The sequence below is a fragment of the Caretta caretta genome, chromosome 7 (genome assembly GCF_965140235.1).
Source record: "Caretta caretta isolate rCarCar2 chromosome 7, rCarCar1.hap1, whole genome shotgun sequence".
Classification (NCBI taxonomy): Eukaryota; Metazoa; Chordata; order Testudines; family Cheloniidae; genus Caretta; species Caretta caretta.
The window spans coordinates 45144552-45165603 of NC_134212.1; the positions used below are offsets into that span (position 1 = coordinate 45144552).

Consider the following 21052-nt stretch of genomic DNA (forward strand, 5'->3'; position numbering starts at 1 on the left):
TTTAGTCTGCAGAAGAGAAAAATGAGGGGGGATTTGATAGCTGCTTTCAACTACCTCAATGGGGGTTCCAAAGAGGATGGATCTAGACTGTTCTCAGTGGTAGCTGATGACAGAACAAGGAGTAATGGTCTCAAGTTGCAGTGGGGGAGGTTTAGGTTGGATATTAAGAAAAACTTTCACGAGGAGGGTGGTGAAACACTGGAATGCGTTACCTAGGGAGGTGGTGGAATCTCCTTCCTTAGAAGTTTTTAAGGTCAGGCTTGACAAAGCCCTGGCTGAGATGATTTAGTTGGGGATTGGTCCTGCTTTGAGCAGGGGGTGGACTAGATGACCTCCTGAGGTCCCTTCCAACCCTGATATTCTAGGATTCTATGGCTTAATCTGTAGCAAAGGAGATTCAGGTTAAAAATTAGGAAAGCTTTTCAACAATAAAGGATTGTTAAGAACAGGAAAAAGCTTCAAAGGAAGGTTGTGGAATCCCCATCTTTTGAGGTGTTTAAGAACAGGCTGGAAAAACACCTGTCAGGGATGGACTAGGTTTTCTTGGCCCTTCCTCAGTAAAGGGGCTGGACGAGAGGTCAATTCCAGCCCGACATTTCTGATTCTATGAAGCTGAAAGCCAAACCCCACTCCCTCTGGCACCAACACCACCCTTCTATTTATGGCAGTTCATCTAATTTTGAAGGACCCCCAAAAATATGAGTTTTTCCCCCAAACAGATTAATGTAAGCATCACTTCAAGCCCCCCAGAAATACATCCACCTCTGGGGTGGAGGCAACAGCAACACCACACAACAGATTTGGACCAGATATTCTTCAGCCACACATGCATTGAAACATAGGAAGTGAACAGAACAGATATGCATTTGAAATTGTATCTACAGGAAGAAGGAAAAGACACGCATGGAAAATAGTGCGGGTCACAACACATCACAAATCCTCCACCCGTCCCCCGTCCCCTTTTTTTTTTTTTAATGGTAACAGTGCCCCTTGTCACCCACAGAATTCTAGAGAGATTAATAATTAAGCTTTGTGGAATTTGTAGTCAACTTTTTCCTAGTTGACTGTACAATCAAGTCCCAGCTACTTCTTATAGCTGCTTGTTAGAACTAATTTAAAGGGCACATTTCTAGGCCTCTGCCAACCTTGATCTTTAATCTACACGTTTTCTTTGTGTTCCAGGATCAAGAAATTCTCCATGCTTAAGTCCAGCCTAGCTAGCGCTCATGAGCAACCTGACAATGTAGTGGCATATGGATTGGGAAAGACAAATGAAGGGAATGATTCACCATCAGGCTTGCAAGCTACTACAGAATGAGTAAAAACCAGATACATGCCAAATGCAGTGTCAATAAGTGCGCAGTTACCTGGCTCTATGATCAGAGTTCCCTCAAAGGACATTGTTTTTTTTTCCCCCCTATACAAATTTTAAAAAGTCAGGAAATTGAAGAAGTTCTGGTTCCCAAAGCAAATGTAACTAAGTCACCTTGTATGTGGATACACATGCACACACCTTTCCCCCAGCATCTCAAAATGCTTTACAAATATTACATAATTCAGACAGACCCCCATGTGGGACAGAGTATTATGCCCTTTTTAGTAATGGGAAAACTGAGACTCAGAAGTCAAGTCAAGTGTTCAAGCTCACAGAGAAGTGAGTGACAGAGCTGGAAACCAGGAGGTAGCTCCTGTGCTAACCACTAGACTACCCTCCCTCTCTAATAAGAACGGTATCTAGATCAATGAGCCAAGATACAGGTGCTTTGGGAGCCATCATCTAATTTCCTGGGGTTTGTGTCTTTAAAAACCCCAACCAAAACACTGACTATTTGCATTCATGCAGACAGCTTTTTTTCGTTGTTGTTGTTCTAATATTTCAGTGATTCGACTTCAGAATTCTACACAAGGGACATTGTATCCTTAGAACGCGACACACCATGCACCTAGCAGGACACTTATTGAGAACATGCCCCCTAATTCAATGGGGGAAAGCAAACACCAGACACAGCAATCAGAAGATGAGCATCAAAAGGAGGCACTTACCTGGGCAACTTTATCCTGCAAGACACAGCCAAAAAGCACTTAATCCAACAACACTGAGCAAGCCAGTCAGATGAGCATGACGACAGAGGCCAGAAGGAGAGGGCACTACATGCAAAGCTGCAGAGTCACTCCTAGCTTGACTGTCTGCCGGAACATACTAGCAACGGCTCTCGTTTACCGCCGCATTTAGCTACAAAGCTAACACTGATCAAATTCCCTCACTAAACTATATTTGCCTTTAATCAGCTTCTCTTCTATGTATTTAAGTGAGAGATTTCTGCTTCCCTGATGGAGCCCCTTGTCCCTGCCTCTGTTTGTCTATTACACATTATCTGCAGGGTGTCTTGATGCTATTTACTGTACATAAAGCAACATGTTTGGGACACATTTTGCATCAGCCCACACCATCCAGTACAACTGTTACCTAACCCCCAAGAACAGAAACCAGACCTAGAGAGACCAATAATTAATCATTAAGGGGCTCCCAGCATCCTCAGACCAGGAAAACGGCAAGCAAGCACCATGCTCTAACAGCTACAAAACCTGGGCTATGCTGAACTCCCAGTGGGAAGGATTACAAGTGTCACGGCCCCCCAGAGAACGCCACACCACTGTCTCCTGGTAAATTCCAGGTTGTGGATCAAAAGCTACTGTGAAAGGGGCACGTCAGAGACTATTTAGTGTTTTATAGATGGAAATCAACATTCTGAACTGCATCCAGGACCGACACCCTGTTCAATCCCTCCACATTTCAGCACCAGGTTACAGGGAGCAGTGGCCTGGCTCAGGAGACGGGATTCTCTTTGGAGCATGTCAGCATCATCGAAAGGGCAAAGGAAGGCTGTAGCAGAGCTGGGCGCCTGATGGCAGGTGTAGGGGAAGAGATCAGAAACACGGATAGGTACATTTTAGCACCAAACGTATTACTGTAATAGATCCTATTTGACAGATGGGCTAGAATCTCAAGTGCTTCAGCTGAACAGCTTGGTGAGGGTAAAGCAAGGTCTCTTCTGGAGACGGCACCGCACAGACTGATGTGCTGAGCGAAAGAGCATGATGCCAGGGGGACAAGAGGTCAGACACCCTCTCAAAATAAGGATTATAATACAAAATGTGTGTGTGTGGTGCTGAAACATAACTATAGTTCTGGCTCCAATCCTATTGGAGTGCTAGAGGGGAAAGGAGAAAACTACTCCAGGGGAAGAGGTGACAAGTGTGTGTATCTGGGGAAGGGAGTAGAAATTGGGGAGGTCATCAGGATTTGTAGAAGTGTTGGAATTTTACCTGGGTTGAGCTCCCCAGTCTCAGCAGCACCCCAGAACCTCAAGATCCCTTCAACATGCCCTGCAAAGCTCAAGCAGTTGAATTCAGACCCTGCCTGGTCCACTAATGACCTTGAGGGAAGAGGCACAATCTAACATCTGAGTTTGCAGAGGACACAAATTTAAGGCAGCAGCAAATGTGGAGGGACACAGCAAACAAATCCAGACCGATCTGGAGAGATTAGGTTTATGGGCTGCGGGAAGCAACAGGGAAGGGAACAATGGGGCCAGAAGCCGATTAGTGACTGCAAATCTGTAACACTGATGTCAATGCTCTAACAGACTGGTTTGAAATAAAAATCTGAAGGAAAGAGACAGGTGAAATGAAAAGCAGAAAAGTCAGGCGGCTTCTCCCCACAGTGAATTGGTACAGACTGAAGAGGTAAATATCGGAGTATGATAAGACAGACAGGCTGAGAGATCACTGGCAGGAGAAATCTCCAGCCTTGCGTCAATCAGATAAATATTGGAATCGGATCAGGTTGTATTCTGCACCTCTTATATAGGGTAGGCTTCAGAAATACAGACAAGTAGTTCTTATGCTCCCTACTTATCCAGCCAAGCCTCTCAGATCACCCCTTCAATAATGCCATCGCTGATAGCCTGCTTGTCTCTCTGTTAAGTCTCGGTGCCATTTTTATGCTGCCTCCTATACATGGAATGCTCCCCTCACTCTGCAAGCCTCTATTCACTGAATGAAATTCCTCCTGAAATCTCACTCTTCCCAGGACGTCCTCTGTAAGTGAATCAACAACATTCACTGTCTCCTCCCTACATTATCTGCATGCATGTGCCCACACACACAACCACCACAAAGTACAGAGGCCAGGAAAGTATCCACTTGATCATACTGCTATCACCCCATCCTTCCTCTGCCCAGTCCCTCCCTGTGTTTCACATCCCTGCCCATCTCGTCACACCTAAAAGTTTTGAATCCAAGCCCTTTGTGACAGGACTGTCTTTTCAGGAAGTACCTAGTACATTTATGGGCGCTAAAAGAGAATGGTGTTAAGCACATTTCAGAAGAAACATGGCTAAAAATAACTTCTTCCTGCCCTCCTCCTGAAGTACACGTTCTGGGTTCTGCTCTGATAAAACTGCTAATGCCTACAGCAGTGTTCAGAATGCAGCTCCCTGCTCTGCTTTGGATGTTAAACCATCATCATTTGCCCACCAACTACAGCAGGGGAAATTAAATAGAGCTGTGAGCAAACGTCTTAGCAGATAAAAGCCTTTAGTGAGTTTATTTCGGGAGTTAGTTTTAAAGAACACTGATGACAAATGTTGCTTTCAGAGATTTAGCCAAACATAAAATGGCAGTTGCAGCTTTAAAAATAAAGACACAAAATCATTTAAAGTGAAACTGACTCAATTACAAGGCAGCTTTGTCATGTTTCAATTGGACCCTTTTGCTTTGGCTTCTGGTATTTTTCTTTTGAGTCTTTGTCTTCCTGCACTGGCAGGGGTGGCTCCCACTCCAAGGCCCACACAGAATCAGAGAGTGTCACACCCAGTCCATCTCTCTGCCAACACAGCTCTAATTCCCACAATACGTTTGCTAGCATTTTGTAGAGTCTAGTTGTGTACATTTCCAAGTAAGGAGTCAGCCAGCCTTTCCCTGGAGAGGCTATTTCACAGCTTAATGCATCTTGCTGTCTGGAAGCAACAGCTCCCAGCATTAACTGTTTTGCACCCATTGCCAATACAAATCCTTTCCCAGTCTCTTAAGCCCAGCCTCTCACCTCATTAATGCGGATTTGCTGGAGCTCCTGTTCAGCTGCAGTCAGCGGGGCTGGGGCAGAGCAAGACGACACATGCTTCTGGTAGCCACTTAGTGAGAGGTCTTCCTGCAGCCACCAGACAGGAGAGAGAGTAAATGTCATTAGCATACAGAATGAAGATTGCTCCCTCCCCAGACCACAATGCCCACCAATGCATGAGAGATGGAAGAGAACGCTCTCCTGGAAGTTCTACCTGCCGCTGCTTTAGACTCTGGCCACCTAATCCAGTACAGTGTGAACTCACGTCGTTCCCAAGGTTTCTCAAGGAAGCACAGCACAGCCTGTAAACAGGCAATATAGGGGCTCCACATTTTTGGCCACTATAACAGGAGGCTACTTCATACAGTAACAAAAAAATCACAGATTACGATTAGCTCTATATAGCAGGTAACACACTGTGTAGAGTAGGTAGCACATCCATTGGGGCACTGTGACTTATATGAAGATGTAGATTTGATCCCAACTCAGGAGAACTTACAGTCTACACCAGTTGTAAGGGTTTGTCTACACTAGGAAATCTTACCAAAACATTTATTCTGGAATAATTAATAATATGATGATTAATAATTATTCCTGAATAGCTACTTCACTGAAGTTTACAAGCACAGACAAGCCCTAAGTCTTTTTAGAAGTTAAACAAAATCTTAACTAACTTTCTGCACATTTCAAATAATCCCCCATCTGGAAGTGGTTTCTCCTTCCAGTTGCCCGATTGCAACACAGTTTATGACCTGAGCAAATCTGTGGCAGCTGGAGATATTAGATTATTTCCATCTGTAACAGGTACTTATCCCAAGCTCTAGGCACATAAACAGCTGACCCACAGAATTCAGGCTGGATCATGCCAGCAATTTCAGAAACTCCCAGCTCACAAAAAAGTGAGCCCCATCCCCCATCACGTCCCTTTGGGGGAAAAACCCTTGAAAAATAAGCCTACATTGGAGCATGCTCTGAAAGGCAGAAAAATGTGGGCTGTGTTGCACCAAGATGGGTGGCAGCTATTAGCGCAGGTGGCTGCAGTTAGCAAACAAGTTTTACTATAGCAACCTGGTTTCATTTATTGAGACAAGCTGCCACCTTGTGGCAGTTTTTATTTAAAACAGCAACTTTATAAAATACCATGTGCATCCCACAATCTCTTCTATAAATGTAACAACAGGTTTTCTTTGGTGTTTCACTAGATTAGCAGAAAAGAAACCTTCTCTTCTGCTTAGTGCCAAGGGGCAATATGATTAATCATTTTATAAAATGATTTCTTCATTCAAAAAGAAGAAGGACTAAGGACATTGCCAGGATAACCCTAAATGGATGAAGATGCAGCCTGAAGGCAGTGAAGGGGTTAAAGGAACCAGCTCTCCCGGAGTGAGCAGACTGAAAGCAGCCTGTTCCCCAGCTACCAAGGTAGTGACCCACACAAATCTCAGCACCTGCTGCTGAGCTGAACAGTCAAGGTCAAAGATCTCAGTCAATCTCATTTGTGCACAGACACTTCAAGAACAGAGCGCCTGCAGGCACTCTCTTTAACCTTAAAAGAATGAAGACAGACTCTAAAGAAACAAAGAGAGAGCAGTAACAAAGGAGGGAAAAACCTAGTAGTGATCCAGGAATATTTTAACCCCCAGGTGTGGTATCCCAAGCAGTTTTGGCACTGGTTATTGCATCAAGCCTGATCTACACCTAAAACTAAGGTCAACCTAGCTACAGTTGTTAAGAGGTGTGAAAAATTCACACCCAAGAGACACAGTTAAACCAACCTAAGTCCCAGGTATAGACCCAGCTAGGCCATCAACCTAGCTACCACCCCTCAAGGGAGCGGATTGACAAAACCTCTCCTTATTGCTGCAGCAAAGGTCCGCCCCACAGTGCTCCAGCGGTGTGGCCAGACCCTCAGATGTTAACCAGAAGGTGCTGTGGGCTTGCAGTCCATACCTTAACTGTTCCAAACAGCTCATCCTTTATGTGTCCTCCTCCAAATTCTTTTTTCACTGTTGCTCGGGTCGCTGCATACAGCATCTTCAGCCTAACCTGGACAAGTAGAGAGTGAGCAAGATCTATTCAGTGAGGTAGAAAGGTTAACAGGACCGGAGCCTGGGCTCCTGCTCTCTGCTAATTCAAGGGCATCAGTTCTGCAGCTGCTGCAGTGCTAGACTTCTACTGTTGGTGATACTACAAGGCATCGGAGAAGACAGAACTCCTCTCATTAACAGGAATCCACCCCTATTTGTTATTAACTGCACCATCCTGGCGATGCAGTCACATTCACTGTCCTAAGATATATTCAGACTGTCCTATCAGTTTCATTTTCACACAGCTATAGAATTAGTAATGACAGCTGAGACCCACAAGATGTCATCGAGATTCTAGTCAACCCAATTCAGTAACTTTACTGGCATGACAAGCCATACAAGCGTTTCCCCTACCTTTAAAGGGCTAATCTCTAAACACAAGCCATTTCTAATACTTGCTCCAAAATTGCAGCTTGCAGTTTGGATTTCAGTCCTCCTCTAAACTGGATCCTTTATTTGATTGATCTCACTGTTTAAAATTCCACTTTAAAGCAGCAGGAGAAAGCTGTGACTTTAATTAAAGCTCATGGTTTCTAATCTTACCAAGTCTAACTCCAGAGAATAATTTCTCCTGGCTATTTTGGTTGCCTCTGGTCTTCCACCTAGAGCCAGAAGCAAATTGCCTTTCTCCCCATGCGCCCACACACCATCACAACCAACTTCTTGATTGCTTCTGTCCATAAGCTATTACTGTCCATCCCACATAAGACTGCTTTACCAGACTTTCCCTCTCCAACTCACCACCACAAAAACCTGCTGTTAGTCAGTAGCCCCCATTGCAGAAGAATTTTTGGATAGCAGGACAGTCCAGAATGGCTTAAATGCAGCCAGTAATCACCTTACCACAAAGCACAACCTGACTCAACAGCCAGTGGCGATAACAGAAGGAGGATCCTGGCACTCCTGGGGGAGAAGGGTTCTGTAGTGAATTTAGGTCTGGTGGAAAGTGTCTGATTAACTGAGCCAAGCCAGCTCAGGCAACAGCAGTGACAGCTTTAATAATACCACGTAACCTCTAGATTGTTCTTTTCATCAGTAGATATCAGAGCACTTTACAAAAGGAGGTCAGCATCATTATCCCCATTTTACTGATGGGGAAGCAGAGGCCCAGAGCGACGAAGTGACTTGCCCAAGTTAAGCCAGGAGAGCTGGGATAGGTCCCATATCTCTCGGGTACCGTCCAAGTGCTCTATCCCCTAGACCACGCTGCCTCCCAGAGCAATCTTATTTCATTCTAATCCTCTACTGTTGACTTGAGCTGAGCTTGGGTTAAGTCACCAGCTGTCACTTTCCCTCCTCTGAAAAGTGGGAATGAGAACACTTCTCTTATGGGGAGATTGGGGCTTCAAAAAAAAAAAAAAAGTTAGGTGCAACGGGATCAGGTACAAACATTAATATCCTGACTGGCCACCAGGAGTCACTGTGGCTCTAGAATTAAGGTTTTTTTCTTGTGGTGTTTGATGTGTGTTGTTAGAGTAATACAGGCTGATAATTGGAGACGGTGTACAGGAGAAGGAGTCTGACCCACATGCTCAGGGTCTAACTGATTGTCATATTTAGGGTCAGGAAGGAATTTTCCCCCAGGTCAGATTGGCAGAGATCCTGTGGGTTTCTCACCTTCCTCTGCAGCGTGGATCATGGGTCACTTGCAGGTTTAAACTAGTGTAAATGGTGGATTATCTGTAATTTGAAGTCTTTAAATCATTATTCGAGGGCTTCAGTAGCTCAGCCAGAGGGTAGGGGTCTGTTACAGGAGGGGATGGGTTAGGTTCTGGGCCCTGCAACGTGAAGGAGGTCAGACTAGATGAATTCATGATTGTCCCTGCTGGCCTTGAAGTCTGAGTCAACCCTGCCTGCATGCGGTTACATGTCAGATCTCAAGTAAAGCAGGGCTGGGCTGAGTCGTGACTTGGGTGGCCAGAGGATTCTGTAGATAGCTCTCTTCCCTAGAGTCAGTCCTGGATCAACCCCTGGGCAAACTGGAAGGGGACACTGCTGACAGGAACAGCTTACAAATGAGACCTAAAACCCAGGTCTTGACCACTCACGGTGGCACTTTTTGCCAGAGTAGGAGTGTTAAATCTTGGCCAAGTTTCCTCACGGATAATTACATTCCACTCCCTAAATTCTCCCTACAGGCTGGATTCACTCCTTACCTGCATCTGTCATGTAGTTTATGGGAGTCTGTTAAACGGTAGCCAAGCTTTCCCCCAGAGGAGAACTGATTGCACACGGCATTACACAAGCATGCTACAGAACAGAGCATTTGCAGAGCATGTTAGGATCCATCTGGCTAACCAGCACTACACGGAAGTTAGATGATAAGCTCTGCTAAGTGAGTCTTCAGAAAGTGATACACTAACCTTTGAATAATTCCAATAATCAGCCCTTAAATACAGATACACAAACATTCCTGCAAGTGCCAGGAAAATTACAACTCTGCAAAGAGGAATTTAGAGAGACCAAAGGCTTACGGGGGAATTGTCAGGGGACCAGGAGATGAAGAGCCACTCAAAGCCCTGTGCGTTCTGGGTGTCCAGCCGGTAGAGGATATAACATGGCTGTTGTTCATCCAGCAGCGGCAGCACAAAGGAGTCATAGTCTTTATCCCAATGGCGAGACAATTCTTTGTAGGCTCCCAGCACTAGCTGTTCTGAAAGGAAGAGAAGAACTATGAATTACAAAGCAAAAGTTAGCACAGGCCACAGGGCTGCATGACTCATTGCTCCAGTGCAGGGGTCTCAAACATGCAGCCCACAGAGCTATTTCCTGCAGCCCGCCAAGCAGCCCACCCCCGGCCTACCTCCAAGCCAGGGGTGGGCAAACTACAGCCCGCGGGCCGGATCTCCCCCCGTGGCCCTGCGCCACTCCCGCTCCAGCACAACGTCCCTGCGGCCAGGGTACCTGGAGGAGCGGCAAGGCAGCGCACAAAGCCCTGTGCCCTCACTGGCCCCCCGGGCTGCAGGGACATGGTTCTGGCTGCTTCCCAGAGCAGAGCGGCGCAGGGCAGGCAGGCAGGGAGCCTGCCCTGGCCCCGGTGCGCACCACTGCCACCCCGGAGCCCACACCCAGAACCCCTCCTGCACCCCCTGGGGGCGGGGGGGGGGGGAAATTGGGGTGGGGACTTTGGGGAAGGGGTTGGAAGAGGCGGGGCAGGGCCTGATGGAAGGGGTGGAGGGTGGGGCTGGGGGGGGCAGCGAGTGGGGGGTGTTGTCAGTGATGCGGCCCTTGGGCCAATGCACTAGTCCTCATGTGGCCCTTGTGGTCATTTGAGTTTGAGACCCCTGCTCTAATGCCTTGCACTCCTGAGAGCTCAGATGCTGCAGCCCTATTCTCTGCTCTATCTGAGAGAGCTTGTGCAAAGCAATCCAGATGCTATTCCCTTACGTGCATTAACATGTGGGCTGACCGTGCACTCTCAGAGCCTCTCGGGGAGTGGAGTGCACAATATCACCCCCATAAACATGTGCGGATGTTTCAAAAGTCCCAGCCACTAGGAGGTAAAGGGAAGGAGAAAGGTTACATGGGATTGCAAAGGGGCTTGGTCTACCCCATACCATGATTTCTGAACACAAAATTAACACTGGAATATGAAGCTTCTCCCATATCAGGAGAGCAGGGCTCAGGAGTTGCAGCTCTAAACAGCTGGATGAAGTTACCTGTTGTATTAGAAGAGGCACCAACATGCTCAGGTTTTAATTAATCTAAATGGCAACTGCTCCACATTGCTTTCTGCATTCAATGGAGTCTGCTGTGCTGAAATGTGCTGGGTGGCTGCCTCCTCCCAGAGACCTTCCCCACAGTGAGATACAGCCTCACCCAGTCTCTCAATGAGTGCACATTAAAGCAGGAGTTACAGGGGAGGAAGACAAGTGGGAGAAGCTGCAACCACCAGGGCTGAGGAGTGGGCACACAGGCAGGTGCCAGCTACTCAGGGAGGGTGGAGAGGCTAGGACACCACAGCCCCACTATAGCCACTGTGGGTGTGGCCAGCACAAACCAACACGACTTAACTCTTCACAGCTACAGGAGTCACTCAGCCACTGCCGGCAGCGAGGAACTGACCTGTCAGCAATCCCACCAGCTGCTTCTCCACACTGCAGAGCAGTTGATTTCCAGGAGTCCCAAAAGATGGCTGGAATCCCCTGCTCAGCTGAGCTCCCCTGGAATCTCCTGTCTTCCAGCCACTCCTCATACCCATACAGCCTCCCTGGCAGACCTGGTGAGTGAGGCTCTCACAGGAGATGCTACCAGCGTTGCTACCAGCATTCCCCAGCTCTGCAGACTTTGATCAAATGCGCGTGGATAGCTTCCTTCTCCCCACAGCCACCCGGAACCCTCCCTGCCCGCTATCCCCGCTCCTGTCCAGGCTAAGGATCCCCACCCCTCCCCAGTGGTCACTGGTCTGGTCCCTAGGCTTTCAGCTGAACTACAGCAGTGACAGGGGAAGGCAGCAAAGCGTTTGGGGCCGTTTCCGGAAACCTCAGTTTCCCCTGTGATGCAAAAAGGGGAGAGAAACCACCACTGAAATACGACTGCCAACATCAGCCGCTTCCTGCCCGTAGCCTGCTGCTGTGGTTTGGTCCAAGCACGCATCCTACCATCTAGGGAGAAGGGAAGTTATGGGCACATCTCACTGACACCATTTTGATGGCACTATGGTGCCACGCAGGGCAATACCCTGCGCCTCCTCTTCCTGCCGAGCTTGTCAAGGCTGATGCCAAGCCACGCAAAAGGTGTCGAACATGCCTGGAAAGGAAAGTACTGAGCATGCAGGGGAGGAGGAGCAGGGCAAGGCACCATTCAGAAGTAAGAGCCAATGAGATGCTAGCTCATAGAACTGGGGTTTCCCTTCCCCAGTCAAACACCCTTCTGCCATGTTGCAAGGAGGGTGAGCAGGGGGCCATGCTGGGGGCAGGTAGTGGAGTCTGGGGAATTTGTGTAAAGGAAGGGTTGGGGTGTGCAGGAACACACTGTCCCCCATGCTCAGAGCACGACGACATCTTCATATGAGCAAGGCACGGATTGAGGAGAGGTGCTGTGGAGAAAGGCAGGGTGGGACCCACAGATCACCTTTCATGTAGTACCTCCAAGTCAGACCCCACTAGGGCCTTCCAAAGCAGCAGGTCTTCAGCAAACAGCCCCAACCAGAGCCCTTCGGGAAAGAGCTCACATGCAGCTAGAGAGCATTCCTGAGCCCTGCAGCCATCCCTGGAGAGAGGTGACGCTGTCAGTGTGTAACAATACAGTGTGTGCAAAGAAAGCAGAAACTGTCTTCTCAGGGCCACAGTGGCCCCAAGGGGCAGAGGAGTCTTGCCTGGAAAGCTGCATTCGTCCAGTCCCTAGACCCAACCCAACCCCATCAGACTCACATGTCGAGGAGCCTTGTGTTCCAAAACAAACGACATACTCGTGGCTAAACACAGTCCGCTAAGTGCAGGGTACCAACGGGTGGTGAGCCAGCGTGCAAACAGGAGCACAGAGCCTGCAATTTGTACTTCTCACATCCAGCCTTCCAAGAGAGGCCACAAACAGTTTGTCTGTCTGTCTTTTCTGGCTTCTTGCCACATCCCAGGATAGCTCCCATTGGTTTCAATGGGAATCTCGAGCCAGCAGAGGATTTCCACTGCTCCTTCACCCAGGACATAGTGACGTGACAGGGGTTTGTAAGGTTCCCACTTGTGCTGTGATAACCCTGGAGACTTAGGTTTCCCAGAAGCTGAAAGCAAAGCAGCCTCTGCAGGGTTATCAGGAAGCTGGATGAACACAGAGCTCCAGGAAGAGCAGCCTACCTGCTCTGCCCCTAATATTCTTACGGCGCTACCTTTCCCAAACAACCACCATTGATATCCCGTGGGGTGGGAAAACACATGGCCACAGGCATCTCCCCTGTGTTTTGGGATTCCCCAGGAGGATCTTCAGGAAGCCACTGAGGAAGAAGGAGGAGGAGTGCACCTCCTGCACACAAGGGTAGCTGGTGAGGGGAACACGCTCTGGGTCCACCCAGAAGTGCCTCCTAATCCCTGGTTTCAGAACTGATGGGACACCCTCTAGGGATTCTGGTGCATTGCTGCTAGGGGACCTGAGTGTGCTCCTGAGCTATTGCTTGAGCAATTGTGGGGTGCCTCTCCATGTAGGGTTTGGGAGGCAGTGGCCTACACCAGGTGGCATGTGGATGAGCCTGTTGGATTGAAGAACAAACCCACAGAAGGGGCCACCCAGTCCAGAAGAATGAGCAGGAGCCCCCAGGCTCCCACAACTTTTGAAGATGCCCTATCTAAAGCAATGGTTAAAGTCTGTTTGTGTAGGGGTTGCGCTTCCCCCACACACACTCCCTGCACCACTGTACAAACACCCAGCCCCCGCATGGGCAATGTCAAACTCAGCAGGACTGGGTCGGAGGATAAATAGAGGTTTCATACAGCCCTAATTTCCACCTACCCTCATCACAGCTGCATCCTCCGGCATATAACCCTATCCCACACATCCACTGCACTTGACACTCCAAGGGACCTAGCAATTACGGTTTTGCTCCTGAAATCACAGAAATTCAAATCCACCAAAAATGTATTCTGTTTCTACCACGCACCTCAGAAAAACTAGGTCCAGATTTCCAGAGCCATTTATACACATGTGAATAATTTCTGCACACAAATACTGAAACTGCCTGCAAAACTGCAGTTGTACAACTACGTACCCCTTTGCCTATGAGTTTAGCAGTCCTGGACTCTCAGTAAGTTACAAGTGGCACCATGCCACAGCACTGATAATGCATGTGCGTGCAGGTGAGGGAGAGACTATTAAGTGGGCAGGTTTCAGAGTAGCAGCCGTGTTAGTCTGTATCCGCAAAAAGAAAAGGAGGACTTGTGGCACCTTAGAGACTAACCAATTTATTTGAGCATAAGCTTTCGTGAGCTACAGCTCACTTCATCGGTCAGAAGTGAGCTGTAGCTCACAAAAGCTTATGCTCAAATAAATTGGTTAGTCTAAGGTACCACAAGTCCTCCTTTTCATTAAGTGGACAATTACCCCTGCAGCTTGGCCCACTTCCACTGACCGTCAGCCCATCTCCAATACATCACTTGATTCAAAACAAAAGTGCTCACAGTATAGTTTTCTCTTGCTTCCAATCAGGAAAAGGAAGCTTTCAGGTTTGCAATCAGCTCTGCTGGACTTTTCCAGCAGGGTTCATGTGATCTGTAAGGTCAGGTGGCAGATTCCCACAGATTTCCTTTGCTTGCAGGGGGCAGGCATGCGTGTTCTTCAGTCTTTACCCTCATCATCCACGTCTCTGGTACCAGGACATCCTCAAACCGCTCTCCACCACAGCTGAATCAATCACACACACACACACACACACACAATCTGTTTCGCTGCAGTTGCAGCCATCGCAACTCAACCTGTTTGTTCCCAGCTGGCAGATCAGTGGGGAGATCTCAGGAGAGCTGAACACTTCCTCGGGGAAAGGCACTACACTGCAAGAGAGCAATAAAGAAGTCAGACTGGGGAGAACTATTAGGACACCTATCCATTCACCCACTCCCTTCTGTCGACGCAGGATTGTTCACCACAGCAACGTACCATTAAGTGCTTTGTCCAGCCTCATGGTGAATGACTCAATGTCCAGTCCCATCATCTCCTCCAGGAGACTATTCCTCAGTCCAGCAGAGCTCCCCCATTATATCCTCTCTGATATTCAACCTTCACTTAACTTCATTCTGCTACCTCAACACCCCTCCTGGGTGTCAACACCCTTCGTCCTAGTGACAGACACGCGCAGTTCCCACTTCGTCCTGCCCCCAGGCTGTTTGGTTCCTTCCTCCCAATCGATCCCTTCGCGCTCTGTGCAGCTAAAACACCCAGGGTCACCGGACGTGACCTACCTTCTCTCACACACACACACACACACACCCCTTAAGTCTGTAAAGTACATTTTTCCCTACAGCTACAAAGTAGACAGCTATCAACAGTACTAGATAGAGGGATCACGTTTCAGATGCAGACTTATCTATTGGAGCAACTGTTTCTATCCTCAGGTAACCAGGTTCTTGTGTTAACACAGCACCCCTTAACTTGCATAAATGAGGGGAGTGGAGGGGGGAGGGGTCCAGTAGCAGGAGGTTCTCAGAGAGGGGTCCTGGCTTTGGAATTTGTTTCCTTTACCTTGCTCTGCTAGAACCTGAATCAGGGAAGCATCAGAACATGCTGCCAGACTCACCTGTATCACCCTTAAAGGTGAGGTGCTGATGACTGGGGACTGGGTGAAGAAGAAGGGAGTGTTTGGAGTTGAAGAAGGTCCTACCCTTTAAGTTTTACAGTTTTTCTCCATTTGAGAGAGTTTGCTTCATAATTGTGTTGTCTATTTTAGAGTCAAATTAAATAAAACCTGCAAGTGCACCCCACCACTCTGTCAGGAGTGGATGGATTTTACTGGTTACACCAATACAGATCCTAACATAAAGGGGAGAACAATTCTGGATGCCAAGTCAGGCAACCAGGAAGATACAGCAGGGAACAGAAACCATAAGCAAGCACAGGACAGAGAGCCACTGCCAAATTCAAATCAATGGAAGTTAGTCCATTAAAAAATAAAAATTCAGATTTGGCCCATTTAGATGCTAAAATTTTAAATATCGTTTCAAGTTCCATTTTTAGATGTCCTAAGGGGCTTTCTGCTCCTTTGGAAGGGACTGAAAGCAGGTCAATATACTCAAGTCCGGTCCTACATCCTCTCTGGGCACATCCCCGTTCTCAACCTCCTCCATTTCAGCTTTGCAGCAATTGTTGATGTGAATTTTATAGCGACGGGGGCCCAGCATGCCTGTGAATTTCCAAGGAGCAGCGCAGAAGAGCAAGGTCATGACACTAGCGCAGGAGAGAGAGTGCAAATGAGCATCACCAGCGAAATGAACGATACACAAAAGGACTGGCAAACACACAAGCCTAAAGAATCCCCTTCTGTTATAGCGGTCTTGGGTACAGAACTTTCAGCTGGGAAGGTGGTTTTTCAATTGGACAGTGTCCCTTTGACTACTTCTGCTGGCTCCAGGAGGAGATGCCAAATATTCTGAAAAATTCTGCATTAACTCAGAAGGAGAATGCAGAGATTGAAAATGCTGAAGAGGAAGGGATCAGGCCATCCCTTGGTCACCATGAGATGAAGGGCTCTCTTCCAACAGCAGCCGGCCACAGCCTCAGGCAAAGAAGACAAGCACAAGTACTGACAGCACTCACACCCTGTAACAGCAACCAAGAAAACTACCTGGGCACATGAGAATAGATCAGACACAGATCACCAGTGCTAGCCAGTGTGCTGTATGTGTCTCAGGCTAAAGACCATCCTGTCACAGAGCCTGATCCAGGGCCCACTGAAATCTATGGGAGTCAGGACCATGATTTTCAGGAATGCAGCCAGTCTGGGCAGTGAGGGAACCTGAAGTGAGGCCAGAGACTGCAGCCAGTAGGAGAAGCAGCCGCCAAAGCAAGGTCCTCTGGACAGTCACAGAACTCTCTCTGCCAGGTGCTGATTGGCTGTTTGTTCCAACCTTCTCCCTCCCTCCTTGTCCTTTCACCTCTGTCACATCTGCCCTTACCTACAGGATGGTTACAGCAGACAAGAGGCACCTGCCATTTGGGTTACAGGGAGCACCTCCAAACTCCAGATGCACAGAGGTGAAGGGACAGACACCCACTGGGCAGCTCAAGAGTCAGAGGGCTGTGGTGGGGACTGAGTATGTAGGATGCCTTGTCTGCCTTTCTCTCACCAGAAAAATAGGTTGCATGGGGCAATTTTTCCCCTTTCATTTGCAGACCACCTCTCTGGACAGGTAGCTCCATCAGTCAAGCGAGGCCCTGCTGGCTCTGCAAGCGCGAACAGGCAGGAACACGATTAGAAGTTGTAGAGTGGCTGGGACTTAACGATAGACTTCTGATTCCAGGGACACCTCAGTCCCATCTACATGGCCACTTTCACCATTCAGTAACCGGGCAGGGGACAACAGTGTTGGAATTGAATCCCCTGGTGCGGTTACAGATGTAGCATAGACTAGCCTGAAGCTCCAAGTGTTTAGGAAGCAGACACATAATCCTGAAGAAGAAGCTGACAGGGAGCCATTCCCAGGGCTTCCCCACCCTCCAAGGCACCTGTCAAACAAACATGGGCATTTCCAGGCTTGAAAGGAAACTAAACCACAGAAAATCTGGTCAGGGAGAACAGTGCATTACAAGTCAGTTTCCTTAGGAGCCCTGATCTCACCAATACACGATTGCCAGTGTCAATAAGAGAAGACATTTCAGGTGCAATTCTCTAGAGTGCTCAGCATTGGCCTAACTTTGCTCCCATTGAAGTCAATGGTAAAACTCCCCTCGACTTCCAGGGCAGCAGAGCTACGTGGATGCTGAGCATTTCCTAATATCTCACCCTCTGTTTCTATTAATCCTTGTTTCTACTGGATGGATTTTTGGGGAAAACAAGATGGCACTGACTTCCAGCTATTCAGAAGTCATGCTGTCCCTGATCCTTGTCTCACCTTTAGGAATTGCCAGTGAGCATTTAAACAAGCTGTTGAAACAGACAGAAAAACTGGTAAACCAATAAGTGATTTTCTTTGGTGTATTTTAGCTTCAAACTAGCACAACATATAGGCCTGAGACGCACAAGATCGGAAATGTATTTAAAAAAAGTATCAATCCTTACGTCACTGATCAGCAAGTAGCTACTGCACTTACTATTAAACTGTTTATTCTGCAGGTGTTGCTCTGGTGAAGTATTTTAGGAGGAAAAGGAGAGATTAACTCATCAACCTGAAATGGCCTAGAATAAATAATCGCCTGCTAGGGCAGCATTTTAAATTTCTTTGCAAAATTAACCAACGGTAGGTGTGATTTTCTAAATTCTGCACATGCAACCATCTACCCAATGTGCATTGCACAACTGTCACAAATAGGTATGTAAATCAAGTCACTTTGCATGCAAGCAACCAGAGAGATGCATTTGAGGAGCATCTGCACATTTGATCAGATTAGTCCCTAGGTGTGACTGTTGACAGAAACCTCAGTTTCCTTTAAACTCTCTCTCTCTCTCTCTCTGCTTTGATGTTTTAACAATGCTCATGCTAATTTCAGTCTCTGCTGTGCCAGTTTGTCTTTGCTGCTGCTGCAAGAGTCTGTACCACTGCTGCAGTCTGATGCATCACTTATCTTCCGCTATTTACCATGCTTCCTTCAATTACTACCCTAACTAATGTGATGATTTGCCATGCAAATCCATACTATCATCTTTGTTCCTTTCTCAGCTTTAAAAGCTTTCTTCTTCTCTTAAGATTGCTCCAGACTAAAGAGAGAGAAGCACAAAACTAGATCAAAAAATGAGAGCTGACTCTTAGGGCTGGGACACTGCATGATTTCGTGACTCACTGGGCCTCAGACTTAAATAGCTCCTTCCACCTCCCAGACTGGCAGCTCCCCATCTCCTTCTTTCCAACCCCTAGCTACTGAAAAGCTCTGCTATTGAGCTAAAGGTTGTGTGGCTCCACTCTGGGCACATGGCTTGGCAAAGGCAGGCAATTAATTGCGCTGATTCTTACAGAGAGGATGAACCTCATCCCCTCAGTACAATGTTCACTACTAGAGCCTTGCCTGGAGAAATGGAAGCCATTAGGTGGGTATTAACTAGGGTTGCCAACTCTGACTCAAGTTATTCCAGGAGATTTCTTCCCCCCCCCCGCCCCACGACAATGTCATTTTCTTAAAATATCCTATTAAAGTCTCCCAGATTGCTTTCAATAGTCACTGGGAGACTCCAGGCCAATCCCGGAGGGTTGGCAACCCTATTATTAACAAAATACTAAACAGTAGTGAAATACCCTGTTCTCACCTCTGTAAACAACGGGTTATATAGCTGGGAGGGAAGAAACCAAATGGGACTGGGGCAGTGGAGCAGGTGAAGGTCAGGAAAAACTTCAGACAACAGGAGTAACTTGTGGGTTGCCAGTAAACCTCAGGGAAGCAGTGGAAGCCCGATGGCATTAAAAAAAAAAATAAAACCAGGACACTTGTCGGCACATTTGTTAGGGTCAAGAAACATTTAGACAAGATGCCAAAGTACACTCTCCCCACCACCCCCTGGTGCCATTAATGCCAGCTTCTGCCTTATGCAAGACATGCATAGTTCAGAGAGCGGAGGGTTTTTCTGTCCAATAACTGCGTGCTGTGAATGGAAGAGAAGTTGTGCAGGTGAAGACTAAGCAGAACAGTTCTGGTCATGTGTACATTCACCGTTCCTTTTGCCTTTTCACTCCCAAACATTCAGTGCCTTCACTGTGATGCTCCACAGCATTGTTTGCTCCCAGGGAACATAAAGCTCATGTTACTACCACAAAAAGGCAATTTGGACCAAAGCAGTTAAAGAGCTCTACCTGGCAGTCAGCCCACATTTATCATGCACTTTCCACTTCTAGTCTACACACAGGTTGCCCCCCCAGGCTTCCCCAACAATACCCATCAGCACACCTCAGCCTGTTTCCACTGAGGAACTGAGTTTCAAAACACATCCTAGCTACATGGATGTACTCCCACTTTCTATCACTGGAGCCATGTGACTTGAACAAACATTTCACACGTTGAAATGAAAATCTGGGGCCCCACAGGGAAAACCAGGCAGATGTCTCTTTATGTGGTTTGTAACATTTAAAACTAGACTGGATAAGCAAGAAGATGTGCCTGAGAGCAATCCTGCACTGGACTCTGGCGAGCAGGTTCCATGAAGCAAGAGGAATTAGAGATAGAAAATTAACCCATCATTCAATTACCGTGAGGAACCACCAATGTCCCCTGGCAGAGCAGAGATCTCTGCAGGTGTCCTAACCTGGGAAGCAGCCATTTGTTAACATTTTACACAGCTGAGCAGCAGCGGCTTTGCCACGTATCACTGGGTGCTGACTCACACCACTCCAGCACAGCACATTCCTCTCACACATCGTTCCTGGCCCCAGGAACAGAGTCTGGCTGCTTAAATGTTGATCACTCCTTCCCCCCAAGTCACCGAGCATGAGCTAGTCTGTCTGCACCCAGGCAAGAGAGCTGCACTGCGGTAGCTGTGGATGGAGAGAAACAAGCCACTTAGCTTTAGGCCACGGGTAGGCAACCTGTGGCACACATGCTGATTTTCAGTAGCACTCACACTGCCCAGGTCCTGGCCACCGGTCCGGGGGGCTCTGCATTTTAATTTAATTTTAAAAACCTTATTTACTTTATAACTAAACTATTGTTGCATGTATATTATAAACTTATAGAAAGAGACCTTCTAAAAATGTTAAAATGTATTACTGGCATTTGAAACCTTAAATTAGAGTGACTAAATGAAGACTCAGCACACCACTTCTGAAAAGTTGCCAACCCCTGCTTTAGGCAATACCTCTGACTCTCTCAGCGTAAGTTCAGAGTTAAAGCCTCATTATGCATCCTCTTGCTACAATTACTTGCATCTTGGATTGGGGGGAAACTGATATTAAGCATTTTAACCCTTGGAAGGATAGGCACAGAATTCGGCAGGGATAGCAGTGACCTGCTGCCCTACTGGCTGGCATGCAGGTAAAGGGATAGACAAAGTATTTAAAAATAAAAACTGGGGGAGTGGGAGGGGGGGGACATGTGCTCCCACAAAGGCTAAAGTAGTACGGCACAATGGATTCCTCCAGCTGGGATACATGAGTGGCTGACAGTTGCTTTGCCTCATCTGCTGTATCTCCTGCGATCTCACGCACGTTCCGGTTCATTCTGTGGCGATGCTGATTTACTTGGAGTTCCTTAAGAATCAACTTCAAAAACACAGAGCTTAAAA

At 47.5% G+C, this 21052-nt stretch overlaps 1 protein-coding gene across 2 annotated transcripts in view; it reads right to left on the reverse strand.

Annotated features, from left to right (window-relative positions):
• The window catches only part of TWF2 (twinfilin actin binding protein 2), a 74863-nt gene that overhangs the window by 19374 nt on the left and 34437 nt on the right, over positions 1–21052 (reverse strand). Inside the window, exons 3-5 of one of the 2 annotated variants that reach the window (XM_075130606.1) lie at positions 9687–9860; positions 7076–7171; positions 5108–5212 (exon numbers count right to left, since the gene is read on the reverse strand). In XM_075130606.1, coding sequence (XP_074986707.1) covers positions 5108–5212; positions 7076–7171; positions 9687–9860 — 375 coding nt within the window. Of the gene's footprint in view, positions 1–5107; positions 5213–7075; positions 7172–9686; positions 9866–21052 lie in introns of both variants that reach the window. The other variant, XM_048856741.2, reaches the window with a different exon arrangement.